Here is a 24,590-nt window from a genome sequence, read left to right as displayed (position 1 = left end):
ATTTTCATATCGCAACATGAGGGAAACATATCAGGAAACAATTCCTTGAAATATATTTACTTATAGGCAACCTTATTTGACATAACTAGCTCAGCAGTACTGTAGCAATTCAACACAAAATAATCATGGTTACAAAAATATCAGAAAATACTTTGCTTAAAAAGTGCTTTAGTGTTAAAATTACAAAACATCAGTCAGCCACAAACTGCAACAGAAGTCTTTAGCTATGACTTTCAACAGCCCATTGGAACAGTTGGAACCAATGGAACAGCCAATCCCCTGTATTCTTTATTATGCTGCTTGCTTTTATTTTATATTGCACAGATATGTTTAGAAACAATACATGTTCAGCTCCCTTTTAGATGCTTTGTAAGTTGTAGGAAGTCTTATATAACAATGTATAAAATAAAATTTGCCAACTTTTACAGTGATAGCTTTCCCAGTCAGTGACAGTATGATAAGGTTGTCGTGAGTAAGACGCTATGTGAACCAATTACAAAAAAACACTTGACTAAGCAAACATTGTGCCCAGTGCAGTGCTCTAAGACCAAGGTGTTTCTTAGAACACACACTTGAATATTTTCAAGGTCCATTCAGTTGAGTTTTGATCTTCTGTAGAGACAGGATTATCCTGAACCGGCAGGGAAACTGCTCTGAGTCAACACCTGAAAATAACAATGCAATCTATCCCTAAACAGTGAATCCTCCAACTACATACATCCCTGGTGTAATTCCCTGAAAGAAACCAATAGAAAAAACATATTGAGAACACAAGTGTTATTGGTTGAGAAATTTCAGGACCTTTCCTTGAAATTTCAGGACCTTTCAGAGAAATTTCAGGACCTTACCAGTTATTTGATGACGTGAAAGAACGAAATGTTATGCGTGGCACAAAAGCAAACTGATGGAAAAACATTGACTATACTTGGTCTGTGACATCCTGATTTTCTCCTTATACATCCGTGAACATCAGCCCATTCCTTTAATGCCTACACAGCAGTTTTAAGGGAGACAGTGAGCAGTTCCAGACCAGTGAACAGGTCCAGGCTGAGAACATCCTTTAGGTTCTGCAGGCGCAGGTAGTGTGTGAACAGGAAGGGGGAGCAGGCTGGATATAACTGGGCTCCCACCCCCCCCCCCTCCAAGTAGGACGACGTCAAACCCCCAGTTCTCCACACAAAAGACGGTCTGGTCTCTTCCTAATTCCCTAAACTCGGGAATGGGGGTAGGTAGCTGCCACAGCATGGTACTGTCTCAGTGTGAGTGTGTAAGCACGAGTCGCGTGTGTAAGCGTGCGTGTACGAGTCATTTGCGGCGGCTGAAGATGCTCTTCTTGCTGGTGCTCTTGTCGGCGGTGCTGAGTCCGATGAGCAGCCGGGCCTTCTCGTCCTCCTCCTGCTGCTGCATGCTGTCAGACTTGCCCTCGGACGCCTTGCCGCGCGTGTCCGAGCCCGACGCCGGCTTCAGACGCAGCTTTTCCTTGATCATCTGCGCAACGAGAGGACGACACGAGAAAACGGTTTAGAAACGTGTGTCACCTCCAAAATACACGCCTGTATAAATATGTGAAAACCAGAAACAAAAAGTATAAGAGCCTTGACTACTAGATTAACACTTTAGAGGCTTTGAAAATTCAGGCTCGTCGTCGTCATCTGCCGCTTATCCGGGGGTCGGGTCGCGGGGGCAGACACCTAAGCAGGGAGGCCCAGACTTCCCTCTCCCTGGCCACTTCCACCAGCTCTTCCTGGGGGACCCCGAGGCGTTCCCAGGCCAGCCGAGAGACATAGTCCCCTCCAGCGTGTCCTGGGTCTTCCCCGGGGCCTCTTCCCAGTGGGACGTGCCCAGAACACCTCACCAGGGAGAAATTCAGGCTCGAATATTGATATGGATCTTCCGGAACAGTCCGGTTCCTGCGGGTGTCAGTACCTGTGCCACCAGAGCTTTGCGACTGTCTCTCTTCACAGCCATGGCAAAGTCCAGCCAGGTCCAAGTGTTGTTGTGGTACTCCAGGCAGGGTAGGACCAGGTTCAGGTCCTTCCAGTCTACACTGCTCTTCTCTCCCTAGGGGCACGAACACACACACACACACACACACACGTCGACAACAAGAAAATACGTCTGACTGAACTGTAGTGCTGTGTTTAAAAGGACACAATATGGGATACCATACGGGCAACTGTTTTCTCTTATTGAGAAATCCTATAACAGTGGACTTTCAGTTTGATTAGGTCATATTATAGAAGTGACACGTCTAAGAATAACGAACAAGTGTGGGCTTGTTTCTGGGCTTTACATAAGATGTGAAGCATATTAACACAGTGGGGGACAGAAATAATTCTTATGCAAACCCCTAAAGACCTCAAATTGAAAATCCGAGAGATTAAAATGGCGGTCCATGTGACTGCCTTTGAAACGATGACAGTGTCTGCTCAATAGGATTTAAGAAACCACACGTGGTAACACAGCAGATGCTGTGGCATTTTTCCTGTCAGGCCTGGTAAACAGTACATGAACAACCGGGGTTTGCTGGTTCCCCACAGTGTGTGATAATCCTGCTGTTTCCTGCGTGGTTCAGTATAGGATATAGGAGGTCATAGGTCAACATGCAGTGAACCGTTAAGCACCCCTACCTTGTAGCTGACGCAGAGGGGGACCTGGGGGATCTTAATGTAGATGAAGGAGTTGTTCATGGCTGCCCTCTCCTTCATCTTATCTATGTCATCCACAGGATGCTGGAAGACAGAGGGGAGACATACATTCAAAAGACAAGATGTTTGGTATCACGCATGAAATTCATTATAAATGGTCAAGACTTCATGGAATGAATGTGGGAATCCAACCATCTTTTCTCCTCTCTCTCTGATGTTGGTTCAAAGGATTGTCATACCTCTGGGGTTTTGCGGAACGACCTCCTGACCCCTGCTGTGCGGTTTAACCCCTGGGTGACCCCTTTGCTGGGGCCCAGGGCCCCCATGGTGTCTTCTGAGAGCTGACGGGGTTTCACCACAGGGATACCTGGTGTTCACACAACAACGCCAGCACTGTCACCTCTGGGTGTGTCTCCACATCACAAACCCTATACTCCCCCTGTGCCCAACTTGAGAACTGACACTGCCACAAACACCCACATACACACACACACACACACACACTCTCACACCTCTCAAGGTCACACTGCACAGTCGACACAGGCTTTTTATAGCCTAGGGGATGGCATAACATGCAGCAACCAGCAATTCAATACCACACCCAAAGGACGGGCAAAGACAATGGAAACTACCATTGATCTGTGAGCCGCGGGGTATGGCTTTTAGGCTGGTGCACGCATGTAGAGATGAACTGGGGGGAGGGGGGGGGGGGGTGACCAATACTCACAGGCCAATAAGTCATAAAGCTGAAGGTCAATAACCAGAAGTGGATTGACGTACCTGTGGTGACCAATCGGAACTTGTCCTCTTCATCAGCAACTTCCTCTTCCTCCACGTTCCTCCCCGGGAAGAAAAATCCCATCATCCTTTTGAAGAACTGGTACATGAGCTGGATGGTGAGAGGCACCACGTTGACCTGAAAAACCAGCAACACATTTACATTTAGTAATATAGCAGACGCTCTTATCCAGAGCAACTGTCTGTACAGGACCATTTCCCCGAGGCAAGCAGGGCAAAGTGCCTTGCCCTAAGACACAACGTCAATTGGCATGGCCGGGAATCGAACCAGCAACTTTCTGATTAACAGCCCAATTCCCTAACCGCTCAGCCATCTGAGCCATCTGAGCCATCAACACATAAACGTCCCGCAGAGCTACCGTGGGCTCCGAGGCCACTGATGTTGAGGCAAACGTCTAAGATAGTCTGGGTCTCCTCACCTCAAAGTGCTCCTTGACGGAGATGCCCCCCACAGGAGGGCGGACTTTGCTGAAGATGCGGAGGGCGAACTGGCGCCCTGACTGGCAGGGGCTCTGAGGACGCAGCACCACCTGACAGACAGAGGGAGGGCCTTTCAGTCGTCACGACGACAGCATATCAGGCCCACAATGCACCTGGCAATACGGCGAAGATGGTGACAAACAGTCGGGCAAAATGGTAGGGGTTCATTCGGACTGATGGAACCGTGTGCCATCGTGGTCAATGAGAAACACGACGGTGCATAATGTAATAGGACAAATCACTCCAGATTTTCGGCTCCACATACTCTATGTGCCATGAGAGGGGCTGAGGAACAAGCAACACACACACACACACCTCACACAATGTAAAACACAGCAAAGATAATGACGAGGAAGTTCAGACAGAAAAATATACGGTGGAGAACATGGATGAGGTGGGGTTAGGGTGGGGTAAAGGTGGGGGACGTCCGATGGCTGTCATGCGAGTTCCGTCACCGAGTGAAGAGATGAGAGGGTTTGAATACCCAAAGACGGTACCAGCACCATACATACCCTCACGTGCTGCACAGGGGGAAGCCAGCAGAGAAATGTAAACATAAACCGACACAACCTAGTGGCCTTGGTGTGAACAACACTTCAAGAAAGGGACGAGCATAGCTTCATCCTGTAGTTAGGTTGACATGCTGTGCCTGTCCAGACTGTAGCGCAGAGGTGAAAGGGTCAGAGGTTACCTTGTAGGCGGCGTTGGGCAGGAGGTTGTTCATGGTGAACCACCCAAGCTCCAGGAGGTGCTCCGCCGTGTCGTCAGACTTGTTCAGCTGCGGGGAGATGGGTTCCACAGACGGGTCAGCATCTGAGGGGTTAGCCTAGCCTAGCCTAGCCTAGCCCAAACCCTAACCTCACCCCAAAGCAGTGGCGGCGAACGATGTGCCATCGAGGGCCAAGAGAGTGCAGGTTTTCCGCATCAGCCAAGCACGACACCAGCTGATTTCGCCAAGTGGAGCAACTCATTTGTGAAACGAGCTGGTGTAAAACCTGCACCGTCTTGGCCCTCGATGGCACGTTATTTTGCCGCCACTGCCCTGAAAAGGCACACCTCCCCTCGCCCAGCGTGCCCACCTTGCTGTACATGAACCTCTGCAGCTCCAGCTCAGCGATGCCCAGCTGGCCGTCCTCCTCGGTGAGGCACCAGCGAGCCTGGGCAAAGCAGATCTCAGTCCTCCGCACCACGCTGACGTCCTCGGGGGGCTTGCGGAGCTCCAGCTTGTTGGCCCGTTGCAGCTGAAAGTCCTTGAAACACCTGGAAGGAGCACAGAGACACAGGTCAGTTTCAGCGTGTTCGATATCTTTTTTTTTTTTTTTTCTGTCCTCTGAGCGGGGTGGGGGGGGGATGTGTGTCGCGCTGGGCTGAGAGGAACCTGATGAGGATGTTGAGCTCCTCGCTCTTCATCTGCATGTCCGTCTTCTCCTGGTTCAGCTGGTTCTGCAGCCTCACGATGATCTCGGACAGCTCGTCTCCTCTCAGGTCCTCTGTCTGGGCCTGTGGGTCAACATGTGGTGGGTCAGCACCGGGGACCCGGACCGACTCCCCCACCTGACAGAACCTCCAACATCTATGCCTATCCCTTGATAAAACCTATTATTTTTCCTATGACCCAGCAAAACTACGGGGGGTCTGGGGGCATGTTCCCCCAGAATAAATTTTGGAAAATATCCTTTGAAATAGTGTCCTCTAGTGGGTTTTAGGGAGAGAAATTAACATATTTTGATAAAAAAAACTTTTGGGGGGGCTCCAGCCAAAATAGGGCTAGATACGCCCATGCCCTAGTGTACATTGTACACGGGTACATTGTACACTAGGGTGGGTTGTGTGTGTCTGTGAAGAGCCTGACCCTGCTGTTGGAGTAGATCTGCTTCTCCAGGCGTCTGATCTGGGCCACGTGCTGACGGACGGCCTCCTGCAGGTGCAGGATGCTACTGCGCTGCTCCTCCGGGTTACTGGAGATCTCCAGCTGGAAGCGGACGCGCTGCTTCTTCTCACTGTGCTCCTGCGGACGACACAGGGCGGAGGGGTGAGGAGGGAGCCAAGCCCTACAAGCTCACGGTTAAGAGAGATGGACCGGGGCGGGATCTGAACCTTGCGTTTGGGCTCCACGTGGAGCAGCAGGTTGTTGACGATATCCAGGATCATGGCGTATTGCACAGGGTTGGTGGAGATCTCCAGGTCGTGGTGAGTAAGGGTGAAGGTGTCTACCGCCCCTAGAATCAGAACATGGCAGCAAAGTGTAAGTCGTTTGGTTGTGAACCAAACTACATAGAATGATTTGGCTCAATCCTCTAGGAGAGATTTTGTCAAAACAAACGCACCTCGTTTAAAGGTCTGACTGTGTTTGGACCTTACCGGCCTGTTTCTTCAGCAGGTCCTCCTTCTCGTGGCTGCCCCTCAGGTCGGGGGGCTTGATCTGCGTGGCCAGCTCAGGGTCGATGTCGTGGCTGTAGCCCACGTAGTACATACGGCAGCTGCAGCGAGAGATGATCCGCTGCACCTGCTGGGTGTCGTTCACCTGGGCAGGCAGGTTCCAGTCTGGCGGACGGCAAACAGAGTCACAGTTCAGGGTCAGAGTTCTGGAGGTAGTGTGTGTGTGTGTGTGTGTGTTTGAGTGCAGATGAGTGTGCCGATGTGTGTGTAGTGTGTGTGTGCCTGTGCAGAGGTGCGTGTGGCATGCATGCAGATGTGTGTGCAGTGTGTGTGCGTTTGCAGTGTGTGTATGTATGTGTGTGAAGATGTGTGTATGGTGTGTGTAGGAGGATCCGTACCTGTGGTGGTGCTGACCATGCCTCCCACGGCCTGGCCACTCTCCATCAGCTCCAGAACCGAGTCAAGGTTCCTCTCTCTGTGCTCCTCGATGTTCTTCACCTGCAGCACCACACGCCCCCCACACAAACCGTTAGCTCACTGGAAAATCCCCCCGAGACTTGAATGTAATCCCGATTATGGATACAGGCTTTCCTTTGCCATGAATGACTGCTAGTAGCATCGGGCGGGTTAGTGAAAAACAGTTCCGGTTATGACTGGGCTTTAGGCCTCCTGTAGGGAAAGGGATTGTGATTCCAGATGAGGTTGGGTGCTGTGTGGAGCTGAAGCAGGCCTCACCTCCAGCCACAGCTGCCAGTCCTCCTGGTCTGACGGATTGGGCTCCATGGTGGCAAAGTACTGCATGCCATCCAGCAGGCAGGTCCAGGTGGTCTTCTGCTTGAGCGTGTCGCTGTACCAGGCGGGGTGATGCTCGCACTGCAGCAGCTGGGCCTTGGCGGCAGACACCAGCACGCATCCCGCCGTCTCCGTGCCCCGCAGCATCATCTATACCAGGGGTGGGGGGTCACCATGACAACATGCATCAGGTCAGTGACAGGGACATGGAATGGAGAGTCTCTTTTGTGCGAAGGCGGTTTGAGAATAAGAGAGAGAGAGAGAGGGGTTCGTGGCGGGAGCCCAGTTACCTGGCAGTTGACCAGCTCGATGAACCAGTTGCGGTTGTAGACGTCGTCCGTCTGGCAGGCGGCGATGCCACACAGCAGGTCGCTCACGCCCGAGTCCTCCTCCGAGAACACCACAAACTTGTCCGTCTCCTCGATCAGCTTCTGTAGCATGGACGTCCCTGCACGGATTGGAAGGACGAAACGGGTTTACGGAACGGCGGAGAAACAAAGCCAACGTTCTGAAGACGACACTTCCTCTTCCTCCTCACCTTCGTTCTGGCTCTTCTCTGCCCGGCTGGTGCTGGGCACGGCCGGGGCGGAGGGGGCGGAGCTGGGAGAGTAGTTCGAGAGGGAGCGCTTGAGCTTCTTGGCCTGCAGCTGGGTGTCGATCCTCAGGCCCTTCAGGGCCTCGGTGGACAAGTTCCTCTTCAGCACGGCCGCCTTCTTGTAGCCGTCGTAAAGGGCGAACGCTATGTTCCTGTTGGTGGTGGTCCAGGACGCTCGCAGGTCGACCAGGCACAGCTTGTGGGTGTAGGAGGCATTGCTTTCGTCCTTGGGGTTCACTTCCTGTAAAAAAGTAAATAAAAAAAGACAAAGCTATTAAAACACCACTGATCCACGGGGAATCCAATAGGACAACACCAGACCATGGTGTCTGAAGCTAGCAGCCCCTCGGAGGCCTGTGTCCGGGGGGGGGGGGGGTCTTACCTCCTCCATGCGGTTGCTCTGGCGCTGGTAGCTGAGGGACGACAGGCTGAGCAGGTGGGTCTTCTTCACCTGGGCGTTGATCTGGTGGTCGGCCGTCTCATCCCTGGTGGACGCCATGAGGTGGACTGTCATCTGGGAGAGCTCGCTCACCATCTGGGTCACGTTCCACTCCGAGATCAGCCTCCTCATCACCGTGCCAGCTGTGTGTGTGTGTGTGTGTGTGTGTGTGTGTGTGTGTGTGTGTGTGGGGGGGGGGAGCACACATTCAGGCCGGGTCAGACAATGAAGCTAGGCTGTTTGGGTCATCAGTCTGCCGTCTGAAGGAGGTTGTGGCTGTGCGTAGGTGTATAAATAGCGCTTGGCATTTGAGTGTGGGAGCAGTGCCAAGGGCCTTACCCTGGGGGATGAGTCTCTGGGCTCCTCTGGTGAAGACATGTCCCTTACTGCACTCCACCTGGATCCCCCTCTGCTGGGCGAAGGACGCCCAGTAATGCACCTGCCAAAGACAAACAAGATTACCTTACATCCACAGTATTAGTCAGAAGGTCTTTTGGTCTTGCCAGGCCACCATTGGATATATTTATATGCTCTTAACTAATCTGCTGAAGTAGAGGTAAAAAAGAAACCATGACAACGATAGAATAATATTAAAGAATGAGACCGAAAAACTAGACTTGACATAGAGAGAGACACAGTGTCAATCACATATCCTCTGCTTTCGGTGTTGCTGGGTAGCCACGGCATGTTGAGAACATGTTTTACAGTGGGAGTGCGGGCATGTATGTGTGTGTGCGCGTGGACTCACTTGTAGCTGTGGGAAGGCCGCGGTGTAGGACATCTGTTTGTAGTGCTGGCCCAGCTTCTTGCGGAAAGGCCTGAGGCTTTGGAAGAGCTTGCCCCTACAGATGGGGCGAGACACCCCTGTCCAAGTGGCCCAGAAGTTCTGCATCCATCGCAGCGTGCTGCTGTACAGCAGGATCCTGGGCTGACAGGGTTCTGACAGGGACAACACAAAGACACACACACAGCTCATTAATTCACTGGAAAGGTACACTGAAAAATGTCAACTATGCCTCTTTACTCAACCTGTTGGGTAAACAAGTTTACGGCCCACAGTTTGGGAATTGCTGCAGTAGATGGGTCTCCAGGAGCTGTTTTATCAACAGTGTATCTCCTGACCCACTTGTGCCACAGTGCTGGTTGAGGTTGACATCTGACCCACCTGTGCCACAGTGCTGGTTGAGGTTGACATCTGACCCACCTGTGCCACAGTGCTGGTTGAGGTTGACATCTGACCCACTTGTGCCACAGTGCTGGTTGAGGTTGACATCTGACCCACCTGTGCCACAGTGCTGGTTGAGGTCCATGGTGATGGAGAGGTTCAGGTTCTCTGAGCGGAAGGCTCTGTAGGAGTCGTGGGCTTGACCCGAGGTCACGTCGGCTACGTTCTCCGCGCAGCAGAGCATCACGGCGTGGTGATCATGGGGGTTGCCGTGACACAGCCATTGGAGGTCGAGGGTCATGCACAGGTTGGGCAGGTGCAGGAAACAGATGTCATCATACCTGAGGAGGAGGAAAGCTAAATTATATATGATGGAATTCCGTTTATATAAATAGGGGTTTACATGGGATATCATATGAAGAAGAAATGTTGGATTCTGAGTTGTTTTACTTACTTAGAGGCCGTCCTTACATTCACGTCCATGTCTCCTTTAAAGACAAACTGTCCAGGATTCCATTCATACATGAGCTTGTTCCATTCCCAGTGCATGTTCTCTGTAGTGTTATAGGGGTCCTTCAAAGAGAGAAAAAGTTACTTTTATCTTGTCCACAATTTCTCCTAGCTCACAGATTGACCTGACCCAGGTGTATCTAGCTCTCAGTAGCGTCGCTCATGTCATCAGATGAAGGGCGAATGTGAGGACAGTTCAGCAGGAAGTGTGAAGACAATTTAGCAGGAAGTGTGAGGAGAATTTAGCAGGAAGTGTGAGGAGAATTCAGCAGGAAGTGTGAGGAGAATTTAGCAGGAAGTGTGAGGACAGTTCAGCAGGAAGTGTGAGGAGAATTTAGCAGGAAGTGTGAGGAGAATTTAGCAGGAAGTGTGAGGAGAATTTAGCAGGAAGTGTGAGGAGAATTCAGCAGGAAGTGTGAGGAGAATTTAGCAGGAAGTGTGAGGACAGTTCAGCAGGAAGTGTTTACCTCGGTGGCCAGCTGGTGGAGGTTGGCCTGGTCGATGTTCATGACCCAGTGGCCGTGCATCAGCAGGCGACTCTTGTCCCACCAGGCCAGGGAAGGGGAGGGGTCCACCGTGGGCTTGGTTAACAGATCCACCACCTGACCAATCAGAGTCCAGGCTGGGTCCCAGCAGGGTCCCCATACGATAGTGTAGAGAGATATGTTGGCTGTGTGGAAGAGAATGAAGACAAGAAAAAAAGAAAAAAAAATCCTGTAAATTACCATTGAGACATTTGATGTAGTTACAAACATTTTGTTAATGTTGTTTTTGATGCAAATTAGATCATGTGGAGGAATTGTGTGTCTTGTGAGGCAAAGGCATGAAACACTCACAGGTGAAATCATAGTAAAACTTGAGTGGGGGCATGTTCCTGAGGACGATGATGTCACCCCAGGGCTGGCCCAATGGGACCACCTGTTTGCGGCGACCCCTGGCTTGTCCATCCTGCTCTGTGCCAATCAGACGTCCGGCCAGGTCCCAGTCCCGGATCTCAAACAGGTAGCGGGGGTAGTCCCGGATCCTCACTGGCCAATGAGAGAGAAGATGGAATTCAATCATTCAACAACAGGACACAACGCTAGACACCAAAAAAAGTGCATGCACTGTGGGTTTACATAACGACAGGGTACTTTAGCGTGACAATATAGCTAGCGAGGTCCGGGTTCTGGAACTCACCCAGGAAGGCGGCGAGTTGGAACTTGACCGCCCTACACCACTGCACCACCAGGGGGAGCCCGTCTCTGGGGAAGGGGCTGACCCCGTCAATGTCCCGGAGCTGCTCTCTGACCCGCTCAGGACCGTGGAGGGACTGGTCAGCCAGCACCACCAGCTCCAGATCCGACACAGTCCAGGTGAGCAGGGACTTCCTCATGGGCGTGTTGGAGTAGAGGCGGCGCGATCGCTGGATGTAGATCTCGATGTGCTTCCTCTCCAGCGAGGTGTACAGCTCCTCGATCTTCCTGGCAGGGAGCAGCTCCCCGTGCTGCTTCCTCAGATCCGCCACCTTCTTGTCCAGCAGCTGCAGCCTCTTGGCGCTCTCCTTGCTCTCGTCCTTCATCAGCTCGTAGTTGTCCCGCAGCTTGATCTCAAACACGTCGTCCAGGAAGACGAAGGAGAACTGGCTGATGCTGAAGACCAGGTCTGGGGGCAGCCGCTGGGGGTCTGAGGTCTCGTCGGGCCTGTGGTGGAGGGTCTTCAGCCACTTCTGCACGCTGATGGCCTTGTCGAAGGTTTTGGAGAAGTTGTACTGGTAAGGGAACTCCACGGATAGGTTGGGGCAGGTGAAGACCCAGGTGCGGTTGTGGGGCGTGGTGAGGAAGGGGAATCCGTGGCGGTGCTGCTCCATGTCCTTCGTCTCAGGGTGCGTCTGGACGTCTAGACCCTTGAAGGAGAAGATGTCGTTGCCGTCGAAGTTGAGCAGCAGGTGGGGCGAGCGCAGGTGCACGGAGCCGGCGTGGGTGGAGACGGAGAGGGCTTGCGTGTGCCACAGGATGTAGTTCTTCTCCGTCACGTGCGCTGTCAGGCGGGCGCGGCCCAGCTCCGCCCGCACGCACAGCACCCTGTTCTGCCCATGGGCGGTCTGGCTCTCCGGGGGAGCTGCTGGACTCTCCACTCCGTGGCGCAGCCCCAGAGAGTCGCACAGGGCAGCCCAGCAGCCGTGGCTCTCCGTGGCGTGGTGGTACAGGAACATGTGGTCGGACGGCATCCACTGCACCTCCAGCTCCTCCTCACACTGGACCTGCACGGGGGCACAGGCAGGGTGCCTCAGGGTCAGCCTCAGCCTCAGGGTGCCTGCACAGAGGCTGCCTGTGCGGACCTGCGTGGATCTGGGGAGAAGCTGTCAGGGGGGAAGGGGATGCTAGGACAGTGGCTGCGTCCCGGTGCCTACCTCCAGGGTCCAGGTGGTGACGTGGTAGCAGAGGGCCAGGGTGCGGAGTTTGAGGACGGGGTTGAGGATCTGGGCGGAGGGACAGCACGGCTCCACGGTCTCTGTGAGAGCTTTCACCACGGACAGAGTCACCCCCTGGACAGACACCCTGTAGCTCTCCCCAGAGCCCAAGGCCCCCACAGTGTCCACTCGCAGCGACACGGCACCTGGAGGATAAAAACAAGCAGGCCTGTGTGTGTAGGGGCATGATCATGCAGCAGATTCAGCTGGACTTCCCTCCCCTGCAGCGTTAGCACCTACCAGCCACATTGGAGAGCGTGAACACATTGACATCCTCCAGGCTACACTGTAGTTTGAAGAGCAGAGGAATGTGCGCTTGGTGGGTGGAGGTGACGTCCCCGTCGGCGAGGGCGGAGCAGGGCACCACGTCCGGCTGCTCGGATGCCCTCAGCCTCCGGGAGCCGGACAGGTTACAGAGAGAGAGCAGGCGGGACAGGCACAGGCTGCAGGTCTCTGATATCTCCAGCTGGAGTCCCTTCAGGCTGGACTCCACGCTCAGGCTCGGAGCCTGGCTGTTCGACTCCAGCTGGGGCTTGTTGAGGCTCCCCTGAGGAAGAGGTGGACGGAGGAACAATGTGGGGGGAAAAAACGAATCCGGCACACCGTGTTTGACCGACTTCAGTCAGCGTGTGAGATATTTTTGAGAATGTTTGTACTCCACATGATTCCTCTTTAACCGTTGTGTTACCTTCGGTTATTGTGACCCGAAGGCAGCACAAGGGTTAAAACCTTTTTCTTTTATTAATTTATTCACCCAAATGCTGGAATTTTCTCAAGGGCCAAAGAAGTGTATTGCATGATGTGACGTAGCTTTGTACCTGCAGAGTGAGGGAGTCAAGGATCAGGGCCTCGCCCCACACGTGTTTCCCAGGGGGGTGAGGGGCCTGCTGAATGTGGGAGCCCTGGCCCACCCTCCACCAGAAGTGGTCCAGGGACAGGGAGCCACGCTGGTGCACGCTCTGGGTCTGCAGGCTCTCGGCCACCGTTCTGATGTCCAGGAGATGCTGCAGCTCTGAGGACCAGAGCAGGAGGAGAGATCCAGTAGCCTGGCTTCCAGCCCAACTTAGCCCCGCTCACAAAAACAATTTGGTCGGGAAGTTGGGTCTGGAGGGGCTCGTATTGGGGACAAACTATATAAGACCAGGATCTGGGCGGACCAATGAAATTGCCAGGGCGAGCTTTATACGATGATGGACAGATGATCAACAGTAACGTAATCAAAAACGTCACGAAAGAGCGCTTGGGTTGAATTCGTTTTCAACAAACAATTGCTATGATTGGTTGTAGGTTTATACAATTGAACAAAGAGGCATATGTTTTATGAGTTCAGTTGAAACATGCCCCATAGATCGTCACAGTAACTGTATTTTATAGATAGATATCCCATTATATATATATATATATATATATATATATATATATATATATATATATATATATATATAATACAGTTACTGTAACAATCACTGCAGTACACTTTGCATGTGCACACGCCCAAAGGAATAATAGTTAATGTATAACAAATGTCAAATACCCGCTGCACATAAAAGAAGCGGTATCTAATCTAGCTGGGTTTGGCATGTTTGGAAAGGAGTGATTCATCCACATACCAGAATCCACGACTGATTCGAATCTTTGTGCACTGCTACAAGCATACACCCCTTTTCTTACACAAAACCAGCTTTAAAAACCAGCATAAATACCACTGTTCCGTAACAAGTAGTGTTCGACCGTGATCAGATCCTCAGGTAGGTGTCCATTCAGTATGAGTGTGTACGTGTTGAAATGCGTGCTGTCCACAGTGTGCAGTACCTGTGCTGGCTGAGATGAAGCCCAGAGCAAAGGGAGGCGTGTCGACCAGCTGGACCGACACGTTGACGTTGGACACAGAGGAGCTGATCATCACTGGGGCTTCCAGGTGGGGGAAACGCCTTTGGGACAGAAGGGTATGCAAATACTCCACTGGACTGCACACCACCACCACCACCACCACAACACCATACACACACAATGCACACGCACACATGGGTGAAGACAGGATGCCAAGTGTTACGGTTAAGGGGTACGAGCAAACCTGACACACTGTTGTTAGTTTCAGACGGAAATCAAAAACCGCTTGACTCTTGTTTAATGTTTTGTGTGGCAAAAAAGGCTCAATACCTCTTTTTATGGGCTGTTTTCCTGTGAATGAGCTGTTCCCATGGAAACAGGTCCAGCCAATGGGAGAACTCCTGGTGACGGTAGTGGATGATGCAGGTGTTGACTGTGACTGACCCCGATATGTCCACTGATGTTGCCTGGAAACAAGAGCAACACACAACAATATCTAACTCTCTGCCCCCTCAGTTTAATAGATTTCAAACCTATTGAAGGGCGTTGAGGCTATGTGAAATAAAGTGGGTCAACATCACCTGCAGAACAGTCCGGAGTGTATTAAGGCAGAGTATTCTTTGTCTGCTCTGTGAAAGCAGAAGCCCATCTGTGGAACAAAGTGGAAATTGTTATGACTCCAAAGGGTCACTCTCTTCCCCCATAGATGCCTCTCTCTACCCCATCTCCTCTTACCATCCTATCCCCTGCCATCCCCTCCCCATCCCCTCCTCTCACCCTCCAGAAGGAACTCCAGGTTGCTCTGGGGGAAGCTCAGCTCTGGGCTGAAGCTCCTGAGAGGCAGCTGCTCATCCTCACGTCCATAGCCCACCTTCAGGGACTTCAGGGTCCAATTCAAGTGTCTGAATGATTCAGATCAACACAAAACACATCTGAGGAATGCATATCACCGCTTAAAGAAGACAATACATAAAAGCAGGTGGATACATAAGTTTAAGTCCCCAATAACTCACCTTTTCTGACTGTGCATGGACAGAGTTATGTTAGTATTCTCAAACTCCACGTTGACCTTCTGGGGAATAAGCTGATGAAACTGCTCCACGGCCTCTGTCCTGATGAACTCGTCCTCGTCATATCCTTAAAAACAGACCAGGAAGTAAATAAGACTCTCGTGTCGTCGTCGTCCCCCTTATTCATACACTCCTTCTATATAATCACACATCCTCTACTCTCACTCACCGTTGGAGTGGGTGTCCCTCTGAGGGGTGGAGGGCAGCAGCAGTTGGCTGAGGAACAGGCCCTCGTGGAGCTCCGCCAGCAGGGTCCTCACGCACAGGGACAGCCTGCCTGGACGCAGCTCAGGCAGAGTCATGTCTCCAGACAGCCCCAGGCTCAGGGACACCTCTGCCAGACACGTGTCCTGCCAGGCACAGCGTACATGGAGCACGTTCCCTTATAGCGGCTGCTCTTTAGAAGACCACCAATGTTTTGAAGTGTCATGAATGATTCAGAGAGCTTGCTCACCAGACGGCTGCTTTTGAGCACTTTGCTGCTCAGCTGGCCCACAGAGAAGTCCCAGGCCAACCTGTGAACAAAGTTTTTCATAAAGCACTTGGCACGGCATTCAACAATAAAAACGAAACCTCTTATATGAGGTACTAATATTGCAGTGTTTCCTATACATTGATTTATTTGTGGCAGCCCGCCACAAATATATATACATATTTTTTTTTTTTACTGTTTAACAAAATAGCTAAGCTCGAATTTTTGGGGCTCAACGTTTTGTATTTTTGGGATCTGAATTTTACTGTTCAAATTTGAGCAACCTGAATTTCTGAACCTTGAATTATTGGATCAGATTTATTTTTTACATTGAAATAAATTCATATTTAAATTTTAAAGAAGTGAATTCAAAACAAACAAATTCTGTGGCATTTAAATGTCAACATTAGGTATTCAATGCTCTTAAAAATCCCAAACATGAGGTCACTGATTTGCTTCCATACTAAGCCCCTAATGTTTACAACGTCTGGCTCTGCCACTCCCTACCACCATATAATTCTGTGGGAAACACTGTATTGGAATGATATCGGATCTACTGTATACTGGTTAACTGATATGATAGAAGGTGTTTGCCTTTTGCTGTGGTGGTCAAGCAGCAGGGTGATGTCTTTGGTGGTCATGTGCCACAGGGACTCTGACAGGGCTAAGTTCAGCACCATCACATTGATAGAGTCCATGTGGAAAGACAGCAGCTAGAAAAAAAACACCAGGAAGTACTCAGAACTTCACTCAGTCAACAAACAATCATTTCTCATGCATGCGTTGCAAATGACCATATCATTCATTGTCTAAAGATTGGGATTAACATCTGCAAATGGTAAATCTGTCAATTTCTACTATACATGCACTAATAACAGGCATTTGTGTGTTCTTCGTTGAGTAGGCTGGTTTCATACCTGAGTGAGGAAGTGTAATGTTGCAGGGCTGAGAGCAAGTTTCCCTGGCTCTCCTCCATTGGTCCTGGGCTTCTGAGGTTTCAGAGACTCCTGAAGGTCAAACCTCACTCTGGTCTCACCAACACATAGGGCCAGGTACCTCCTAAAACAAGAAGCATGCAGTAAGCACAAAACAAACATGTTAGCATCTCTACTGCGCTAATCACTCTCCTTTTAGATGGGTCATGCAGCTAAACACTCACGGCAGGTCAGGGTTTAACAGTTTACTTGAAATCCATATCTTGTCGATTTCCTACAAGGAAAACAGACAAGCAGATAGACACGGTTTTGAGATACTGTCAGGAAACAGCGCTGCACTCCACACACATGAATGTCATGTGAACCAAGATAGAGAGCTGCAACCTACTATAGTGTGCTGGGGCTGAAACTGGACACTAATTCCTCGTACTGAGAAGAGCCCAACAGACTGGATCTTCAGTTCTGCGTTCAGGACATTCTGGAAGAATCGCACTGCCAGGCTGCATATGAACCATCTAGAGAAGACAGAACAATCTGATTAAAGGCTTTGGGACCACAGCTTATGTTCCAAAAAATTTCTAACAAAATTACTATGGAACTGTGCATTTATCACCCTTAAGTGTCACACTGTCAAAGCAAAGTGATCTGATTCACAATCACCTTTGAAACAAGGAATATTCATATAACTAGAAGTGTTTGCTTGTCATGTTGATTTAAATCTCTGGAACAAGCTGTCACTTGTTTGTGTTTGTACACAATGCCCCTAGTGTTCCATCTTGCAGTGTAGACAATCCTGCCCCCACTCGGTCTTAAACATTAACAACACTCTCATAACAGTTGTCTAGGGAGTAATCTCTATGTCTATATTTTATACCAGAATCACATGCACAGTGTGATGCCCAAAGCCAGTCAGGTGATCTGCTTTGACCTGTGTTACAATACATACAATATGGTCAAGCCTTGTTTTGTGTCAACGGACTGCTGTGACTTCGATATGTGGGCCTGGGGTGTACATTTCTATGAGATTTCAAAGCCCTTCTCTTACCTGAATAATGCAACCAACAGTATCCCAAGTAGGATAATTGCAAGTATGACGATCAGCAGAAGAGACATTCTGTCCCAAATGTTGCAACTTGCTTAACAGTTCACACCCAAATCCTGGTGGTCATGGGGATCTTCCGTTTTCACCTTGGGCCCCTACAGTATGCAGTCTGCTGACATCTGTCAATCATGAGCCTTTCGCGTGGGCTGATAAATTACTAGCTATGGCTAGCAGTTATATCAAAGATTGTAGCTAGTGCATGACAATGTTCATACGTGTTTGCTCTGACTGTTATCTAGATTACGTCCAATGCTAAAGCTAACTCGTAGCATAAAGCTATACTAACAACGATATCTTGCATTAAAAAAATAACAGTCCACATTTAGCAAATGTTATATAGCTTCCTACGGAATACAAATGACAATCGTAAATATGAACCCTACATTCCAGTTAGCCTGACTCATTAGCTAACGTTAGGTCGCTGCCTAGCCAGATAGCGGTAACTACTAGCAGTACTAGTTCCCTTCCTTCCTGTGCAAGTTGTGGTCGCCTTGTAAGAGATGCTGGCTCCACGTAGCACAGCACTCAAGCACCTTCAACAGAAATGGACTTCAAACTGGTTGCATAGCTAGCTCCTCTAATTCTGCGTCGCTGACACCAACAGCCCAATCCAGAAGTATTTAGTCCACCGATTTGTCTGTCAGTGGCAGTCGACTCTCCTCTTCATCGGGCAGTGTTTTTACTGTAAACACACGACTCGACAGGACACTGGTGGACGAAAAACCGATGAGGGATGCACGGTTTGGTTCTCCAGAGCAGCCGCCGGTCTTTTACAGTTAGTGGGCGGGAATGCACTTGCTTTAGGGTCACATCTTTATCGGCAGCATAATGGGAAATTTGGATCGAAGACGTTACAGTTTGACATGGGCATCATGCATATCCTCACATTATTGTTTACATACGCTACAAAGTGTCCATGTCACTTTCCCATAGATAGATAAATCAGCTCCATCAAAATGACTTGAGGAGGTAGTACATTAACATTTAGCAGACGCTCTTATCCAGAGCGACTTACAGTAAGTACAGGGACATTCTCCCTGAGGCAAGTAAGGTGAAGTGCCTTACCAAAGGACAAAACGTAATTTAGCACTGCCTAGAATCAAACCAACAACCTTCTAAAAAATTTATAGCCTGACTACCTAACTACTCAGCCATCTGACCCCTGGTAGGAGGGGCACCGTCCACAAACTAGTTTGCTGTAGCTTATAGTGACTTCGGGTGAACAATAATTTTCAGCCAGTAAGCCCAACCAGAACCTTATTTTTCAATGGCTCTGGGCCCAACCAGAGAGCCTGGCTCTGCACTCCTACGTACTTCCGCTCAATTTTGATTTAGCTTCTGTACTGCATCTAGGCATGAGTTACGCAAGTCAGATGTCTCAGGTTAACTTTCTACCTGTCCAATCAGCGGGAGTGGCTGAGAACGATGAAGTTGATGTTGTGCACTAGTGCAGTGGTTCTCAACCCTGTCCTCAGGGACCTCCTGTCCTGCATGTTTTAGATGTTTCCCTGCTCCAACACACCTGATTCCAATAAAAGGGTCGTTATCTAGCTCTGTAGAAGCCTGGTAACGAACATGCATTTGAATCAAGTGTGTTGGAACAGGGAAACATCTAAAACAAGCAGGACAGGGGGTCCCTGAGGACAGGGTTGAGAAACACTGCACTAGTGTGTTGTTGTTCCGTGATGGCGGCAGAGAAAGATGCGAGCGAAGCCATTCGGTCCGTTGTGGCAACGTTGACGAATATCCATAAGCTAAAGCCGGAGAAAGAACAAGTTTTGCTGAGTTTTGTTGGTGGCCATGATTTTGTGGCCCTCCTCCCCACGGGGTTCGGGAACAGTTTGATTTTCCTGCTACGGCAGCTAGCTCTGTTACAGTAGTGGTTAAGGAATTGGCAGTTTCAAGTTTTCTGGTTAATCCCAGTGTAACTATCTATTGTGTCAATTTTACAACATTTTGCCATTTTCAAGGAGGAATCCGCCATTGCTACTTGCAGCTATATTTGAATATTTGTATTTATTGAAAATTGTGTAGTTATGTCATCCTTTCACACTAATCTGGACATGTGTTTTCTCATTTGGAATCCTCACAGAGCCAGTACCACAGAGGTCATCATATCTGACAGCCGTCAGAATGTGTGACCCCACTGTAACTGCTGAATAAAGGAGTCAAAACTTCAAACTATTGTTTGGGGTAGTTATGTCTGTTTATGCAGAGGCTTTCTGCTTGTTGTGTTTGGCAAACCATTCATTACTTTTGTCTTCAGCCATTGCCTGAAAAAGAAAGATAAAGAGGGTTTAATTTTTGTTACATAATTAAGGAGAATCTGCATTTGCACAATATGCTAAAAAAATATCTAAATATAAATCACCAACCTTATCTAGCAAAGCATTTCCATTGGGGTCTATTATTGAGAGTTGTCTGAAAGCTTCATCTCCAACAAAACATATCTCATGGTCATCCTGGACCACAGAAGAAAATATGTTTAAATATCTAATTTACTACATTCAAATAAAACATTAATATTGTACTTACTAGGTCGGCTAAAATGACCACTTCTACTGTTGCCTTCCCAGGGGTATCAAGGCTGACCAATGGAGTGAGGATTTTCTGGTTCTCTTTTTTCATGAGGGCCTCGATGTCTGTTAACTATTGGCAGCAATGCAACGTTCACTTGTGTTTATGAATTACTTGTAACAGAACCAAGGTTTCAATGTGTAAATATAACATTGGTGCTTACCTGCTTCCGAGGACATGAAAATGCAATCCGCCCGAAAGCTGTTCCATGATCAACTTTACCGCCAATATCCTGGAGCTCCAGCTTGCACTGCGCACAAAACACAGACTCTGCTTTAAATTTCATCAGAAAAGGTACCATGTGTCTTTGTTGATTGTCCTCTGATCCCCATTACATACCTGACTGTCTCCAAATCCCAAAAGCACCGTTTTTTTCTCCTCATTCCTCTCCATCACCTGCATTCCCAGAAGGGAAGACCAGTAGTGAGTGGATCCCTCCAGGTCAGACACTGCCAGGCACACCTTCTGCACAGGATCTGGACAGAACAGAGAACATCACAAATATACAACCACATTTACCCACAGACACACACTTCAGCTGCACCAACAGAGTGGAATGGTAAGGAGAGTCAGGTGGCTGAGCGGTTAGGGAATCGGCTTGTAATCCCGGCCGTGCCAAATGACGTTGTGTCCTTGGGCGAGGCACTTCATCCTACTTGCCTCGGGGGACTGTCCCCATACTTACTGTAAGTCACTCTGGATAAGAGTGTCTGCTAAATGCCTAAATGCAAGGCAACACAAGGGGAGGTATGTCTTTGCATTGCAAGGTGAAGGTTGACGCACCATTTGGAGGCTGTTGTTTGTCTACCAGGTAGAAGCGGTATCCCCCCGGAGCCTCTGCCAGATAGAGATCCTCTCCTACCTCAGAGAGGGGCCAACCAAGGCGCTTGGCGTTGCTGACAGCTTGGCTCGACTGCAGCGTGAGCCCCTGAAGCACAAATCATTACTCATGTGGAAGATGGATGTTTTTGTTGACAATATCATTCTTTAATATGGATTTATACCTACCAGGAAATCGTTGCCTAGTCGATACTCTCCAACTCCATAATTGTAGGTCAGCTCAGCCACAAAATGATCTTCTTCTGCACCATAACCGATCATGGTCTTGCTCCATTTCCCATCGTAAGGGCTTCATGCACACACAAACCACAAGTTCAGCTTCACCAGTGAATCACAATTCTACTGTAGCCGACCAAAGTACAATTCAAGGGTGAACAGAGATCATTTCCAATACCCATTACACGTTGCCTTGCAGCCCTCCTCAAACTCCTCATGACGGAGAATCTAAAATATAGAATATACAGACAGCAATAAAACATGAACTTTTAATGGACACTGTCTCCTGATGACGACTATGATGACAGAGATATGAATCAAAATGCAGAACTCTGAACACAAGCAACTGTGTCCGCTTTGCTTTGAAAGTGATTGCTCTCAATGAAAGATGGAATTACCTTCATGCCAAGCACATCACGGTAGAAAGTGGCTGTTTTGCCTCTGTCCCCCACTTTAAAAACGAAATGCAGAGCTCGCCGTAAAGCCATGATGTCAGGTGCTCAGGTGGGAAAACTACTCAAGAGAACTATTAGACAATCAACTATGAACCCTGTGAATCGATTGCTCTGGTATCGTTTTTACTGGAAGGTACCATTTTTCTACACAGTTCCAAGTAAACGTTAACATCAACACATACAAATATTTAAATAACTCTATAACCGGAATATAAAATTAAAATGAATAGAAAATATAGACATTTGAAAAAATATTAAAAACGACGCAGATAGTATTTCATAGTTACGATGTAGAAATAAAACCTGTTTATTTCAGTTGCACCCGGCCATCTTGGCCAAATGGAACAACCAACAAATCACTCCGCCCATTCATGTTGTTGTAAAAATGGCAGCCTTCATGAGAGGCATGTCATCCTGTATTCTTAAAATTGAACGAGGTGCAGTTTTGAGAAGAGGAAATGATTACATTGTGGAAACAAAGAGATACGTTCGAGGATTAAGAAGAAAACCGGTACAAGTGTTGTATCCAAATAGTAAGAAGGTACCAACATCGCAGCAGAGGTTAGATGAAAATAGCAAGCTGTCTCCATCTATGACTGTGGGGCACAAGAAGAGTTTTAAAGAAACCAATGTGCGTAACAACTTCAAAGCTGAAACATCCAATAATAGCATCCCCATCAAGCCCTCTGATTACACAACCGTTTCAGACCATTTTGGCGGACTCCGCTTTGAGAAGGCCTCCCCAGGTGATAAAAGGCTGGCGTAAGTAATCTTTCTACAACTTGCAATATCAATTAGGACCCCCTTATCCATTCTTCCACACAAGTTCACGATTAACTTAAAGCCTTTATTATTCAGGATTCCGGTATTGTTCCATCAATCTATGAAAATATACGTTGCTTGTAGTTGTAATACAATATGTATACATTTTCACCTCGGTTCGTTCTTTCTACCAGGAGGTTGGTGAGCGTTGCTCGCTCCAGAACCTATCGGGAGCAACAGGGTAAGATACTTCTGGAGGGGAGGCGCTTGATTTGTGATGCCTTGGCTGCCGGAGCCAACCCCCAAATGGTTTTCTTCAGCTCTGTGGAGAAACTCAGCCATCTGCCCTTGGACAAGCTGAAGAGAGCAACCCTGGTCAAAGTCAAATTTGAGGACATCAAGATCTGGTCTGACCTTGTAGCCCCACAGGGCGTTATAGGTATGCTTGTACAGTACGTTTATAGTTTCAGAATTGAGCAATAATGGATGATCTGTTTAGAGAAGTAACAAACTTATGTCTCTTTCTTTTGTAGCTATATTTTCCCGGCCAGACCCCTCCCGCCTGGTGTTCCCCAGGGATCAGTTGGGACAGTCTGTCCCACTGTCCCTGATATGTGACAACGTCCGAGACCCTGGGAATCTAGGCACCATCCTCCGCTGTGCTGCTGCTGCTGGCTGTCGGGACGTTCTCCTCACCAAGGGTAAATCATGAGCCCTGAACATCCACCAGCAGGATACTACTGGAGTGTTATACTGGGGTGCCCTGTATGCGACTGTCCTTGTATAGGGTGCTACAAGTTGTCTTGCTGTAATGTATTAATTTAGCAGATGCTTTTGTCAAAACGATGCACAGAGGGGGTGTTGAACATGCAATCTGTTGGATCTGCAGTCAAATGCTCTACCCCTGAACAGTATCCCATGCTGTCTTTTGTCCACAGGCTGTGTGGATGCCTGGGAACCAAAGGTGTTACGGTCAGCTATGGGGGCCCATTTCCGCCTCCCCATCTTTCCTAGCTTGGACTGGAAGGACATTCAGAAACAGCTCCCCAGCCCTGTGACTGTACATGTGGCTGACAACTGCAGTGGCACTGAGAGAGCAGGGCAGGAAGTTGGAGACTTGGAAGTACAGGAATCCAAACAACAGTTAAAAGCAGGGGATTATGGGTGGGTCAGCACCAGACCGAATCGTAAATATGTACGCTACGAGGACTATGACTCAGAGTCTGAGCAGGACTCGGACGCAGAACTTTCCCTTCCAAAAGTGGACACTAGGCTGTATTACGAGAGGTGGGCTCAGAGCAACACCGCCCTTGTGATTGGTGGAGAGACGCATGGACTGAGTCTGGAAGCTCTTCAATTGGCTGAGAAGACATTGGGCCAAAGGCTTTTCGTCCCTGTGGTTCCTTGGGTGGATAGTCTCAACTCAGCCATGGCGGCCAGCATCCTTCTCTTTGAAGGCAGGAGGCAGCTGTTAAACCTAACAGAGACATCTGAAAAGAAAGTTAAAGCTCGACTCCCGCAACAAATGCAGTAATTTCCATGGAATTCCTTTTTTAGTGCAACTTTTTTTTCCATGATGCTCAGTTTCCAAGTGCAAACATTCAGAATGATTCTTTACTTCATTGTCCTCTGTCAGATACAATTATTTTGATAAATGTTACCTCCATAATATGCTGTTAGGTATGAATAAAAGTTATGAGATTCAGGCAGTGGAAAACTGGTGATATTTTCATAATGTACTATTTCCTTTTTGCACAGTGTCTGTGTTTGCCTTAGATGTGGCAAGTGTGGGTTTAAAACTTTCCTTTCAAATACTCATTATTCAAATGAGATGCCCAATTTGAACAATTGCATGCCAGTTCTTTGTGAAACCACAGCCAGGAAAAATGAAGACTTTCACCATAGCACTATCCCCTTAAGTCCTGAGCACACCAGAGCTGTAATATAACCACGTACCATAAATTCAAGACAAAATCCTCTGAATCTCTACGTTGATGCAGTTCTTCCAGTTACCACATGGTGTCATCTGCAGCCCAATCTTCAACCCTCTGAGGAGTTTGTAAGTCATGGTGA

The 24,590-nt window shown here is 48.9% G+C and overlaps 3 protein-coding genes across 3 annotated transcripts; 1 reads left to right on the top strand and 2 right to left on the bottom strand.

Moving 5' to 3' along the window:
- Positions 1 to 41: 41 nt before the first annotated feature.
- Positions 42 to 18,428, bottom strand: LOC146257699 (bridge-like lipid transfer protein family member 2). Its single transcript, XM_084674529.1, has 39 exons — positions 17,611 to 18,428; positions 16,954 to 17,080; positions 16,790 to 16,839; positions 16,548 to 16,689; positions 16,225 to 16,343; positions 15,613 to 15,673; positions 15,328 to 15,508; positions 15,102 to 15,225; positions 14,866 to 14,990; positions 14,670 to 14,737; positions 14,419 to 14,555; positions 14,071 to 14,189; positions 13,077 to 13,270; positions 12,499 to 12,805; positions 12,199 to 12,404; positions 10,986 to 12,048; positions 10,643 to 10,834; positions 10,274 to 10,476; positions 9,751 to 9,869; positions 9,414 to 9,637; positions 8,880 to 9,070; positions 8,471 to 8,570; positions 8,075 to 8,274; positions 7,636 to 7,933; positions 7,388 to 7,545; positions 7,041 to 7,247; positions 6,704 to 6,803; positions 6,288 to 6,470; positions 6,024 to 6,145; positions 5,779 to 5,934; positions 5,305 to 5,426; positions 5,006 to 5,186; positions 4,618 to 4,704; positions 3,866 to 3,976; positions 3,429 to 3,564; positions 2,888 to 3,015; positions 2,631 to 2,732; positions 1,927 to 2,061; positions 42 to 1,488 (listed from the first exon to the last, which is right to left on the bottom strand). The coding sequence occupies exons 1-39, from the start codon at positions 17,676 to 17,678 to the stop codon at positions 1,306 to 1,308; spliced, it is 6,729 nt and encodes a 2,242-aa protein (XP_084530655.1). The 5' UTR covers positions 17,679 to 18,428; the 3' UTR covers positions 42 to 1,305.
- Positions 18,429 to 19,664: 1,236 nt separating this feature from the next.
- On the bottom strand, positions 19,665 to 21,858 carry glod4 (glyoxalase domain containing 4). The gene is made up of 9 exons (XM_084674289.1): positions 21,699 to 21,858; positions 21,479 to 21,528; positions 21,253 to 21,373; positions 21,028 to 21,172; positions 20,584 to 20,720; positions 20,408 to 20,494; positions 20,203 to 20,316; positions 20,043 to 20,129; positions 19,665 to 19,940 (listed from the first exon to the last, which is right to left on the bottom strand). The coding sequence occupies exons 1-9, from the start codon at positions 21,786 to 21,788 to the stop codon at positions 19,875 to 19,877; spliced, it is 897 nt and encodes a 298-aa protein (XP_084530415.1). The 5' UTR covers positions 21,789 to 21,858; the 3' UTR covers positions 19,665 to 19,874.
- A 270-nt stretch (positions 21,859 to 22,128) lies between these two features.
- On the top strand, positions 22,129 to 24,223 carry mrm3a (mitochondrial rRNA methyltransferase 3a). Its single transcript, XM_084674285.1, has 4 exons — positions 22,129 to 22,517; positions 22,712 to 22,956; positions 23,051 to 23,218; positions 23,456 to 24,223. Exons 1-4 carry the CDS (start codon positions 22,141 to 22,143, stop codon positions 24,049 to 24,051), a joined length of 1,386 nt encoding a protein of 461 aa, XP_084530411.1. The 5' UTR covers positions 22,129 to 22,140; the 3' UTR covers positions 24,052 to 24,223.
- The last annotated feature ends 367 nt before the right edge of the window (positions 24,224 to 24,590 follow it).

Source organism: Hypomesus nipponensis, chromosome 15 (assembly GCF_054491055.1).
Source record: "Hypomesus nipponensis isolate SF chromosome 15, ASM5449105v1, whole genome shotgun sequence".
Classification (NCBI taxonomy): Eukaryota; Metazoa; Chordata; class Actinopteri; order Osmeriformes; family Osmeridae; genus Hypomesus; species Hypomesus nipponensis.
The sequence above is the reverse complement of the archived record's forward strand: the minus strand, read 5'-3'. Positions and strand labels throughout refer to the sequence as shown.

What these genes read in the sequence shown, in the direction of transcription:
- LOC146257699 (XM_084674529.1), bottom strand. Translation starts at nt 17,678, where the DNA reads ATGTCTCTTCTGCTGATCGTCATACTTGCAATTATCCTACTTGGGATA. An exon ending in CGTTCCGCAAAACCCCAGAG is followed by an intron (nt 2,733 to 2,887) that starts GTATGACAATCC and finishes TCTGTCTTCCAG; the next exon opens with CATCCTGTGGATGACATAGA. An exon ending in CCCTCTGCGTCAGCTACAAG is followed by an intron (nt 2,062 to 2,630) that starts GTAGGGGTGCTT and finishes TCGTGCCCCTAG; the next exon opens with GGAGAGAAGAGCAGTGTAGA.
- glod4 (XM_084674289.1), bottom strand. Translation starts at nt 21,788, where the DNA reads ATGGCTTTACGGCGAGCTCTGCATTTCGTTTTTAAAGTGGGGGACAGA. An exon ending in CAAACAACAGCCTCCAAATG is followed by an intron (nt 20,721 to 21,027) that starts GTGCGTCAACCT and finishes TGTTCTGTCCAG; the next exon opens with ATCCTGTGCAGAAGGTGTGC. An exon ending in TGGTCATTTTAGCCGACCTA is followed by an intron (nt 20,130 to 20,202) that starts GTAAGTACAATA and finishes TCTGTGGTCCAG; the next exon opens with GATGACCATGAGATATGTTT.
- mrm3a (XM_084674285.1), top strand. Translation starts at nt 22,141, where the DNA reads ATGGCAGCCTTCATGAGAGGCATGTCATCCTGTATTCTTAAAATTGAA. An exon ending in CCAGGTGATAAAAGGCTGGC is followed by an intron (nt 22,518 to 22,711) that starts GTAAGTAATCTT and finishes TCTTTCTACCAG; the next exon opens with GAGGTTGGTGAGCGTTGCTC. An exon ending in GGACGTTCTCCTCACCAAGG is followed by an intron (nt 23,219 to 23,455) that starts GTAAATCATGAG and finishes TTTTGTCCACAG; the next exon opens with GCTGTGTGGATGCCTGGGAA.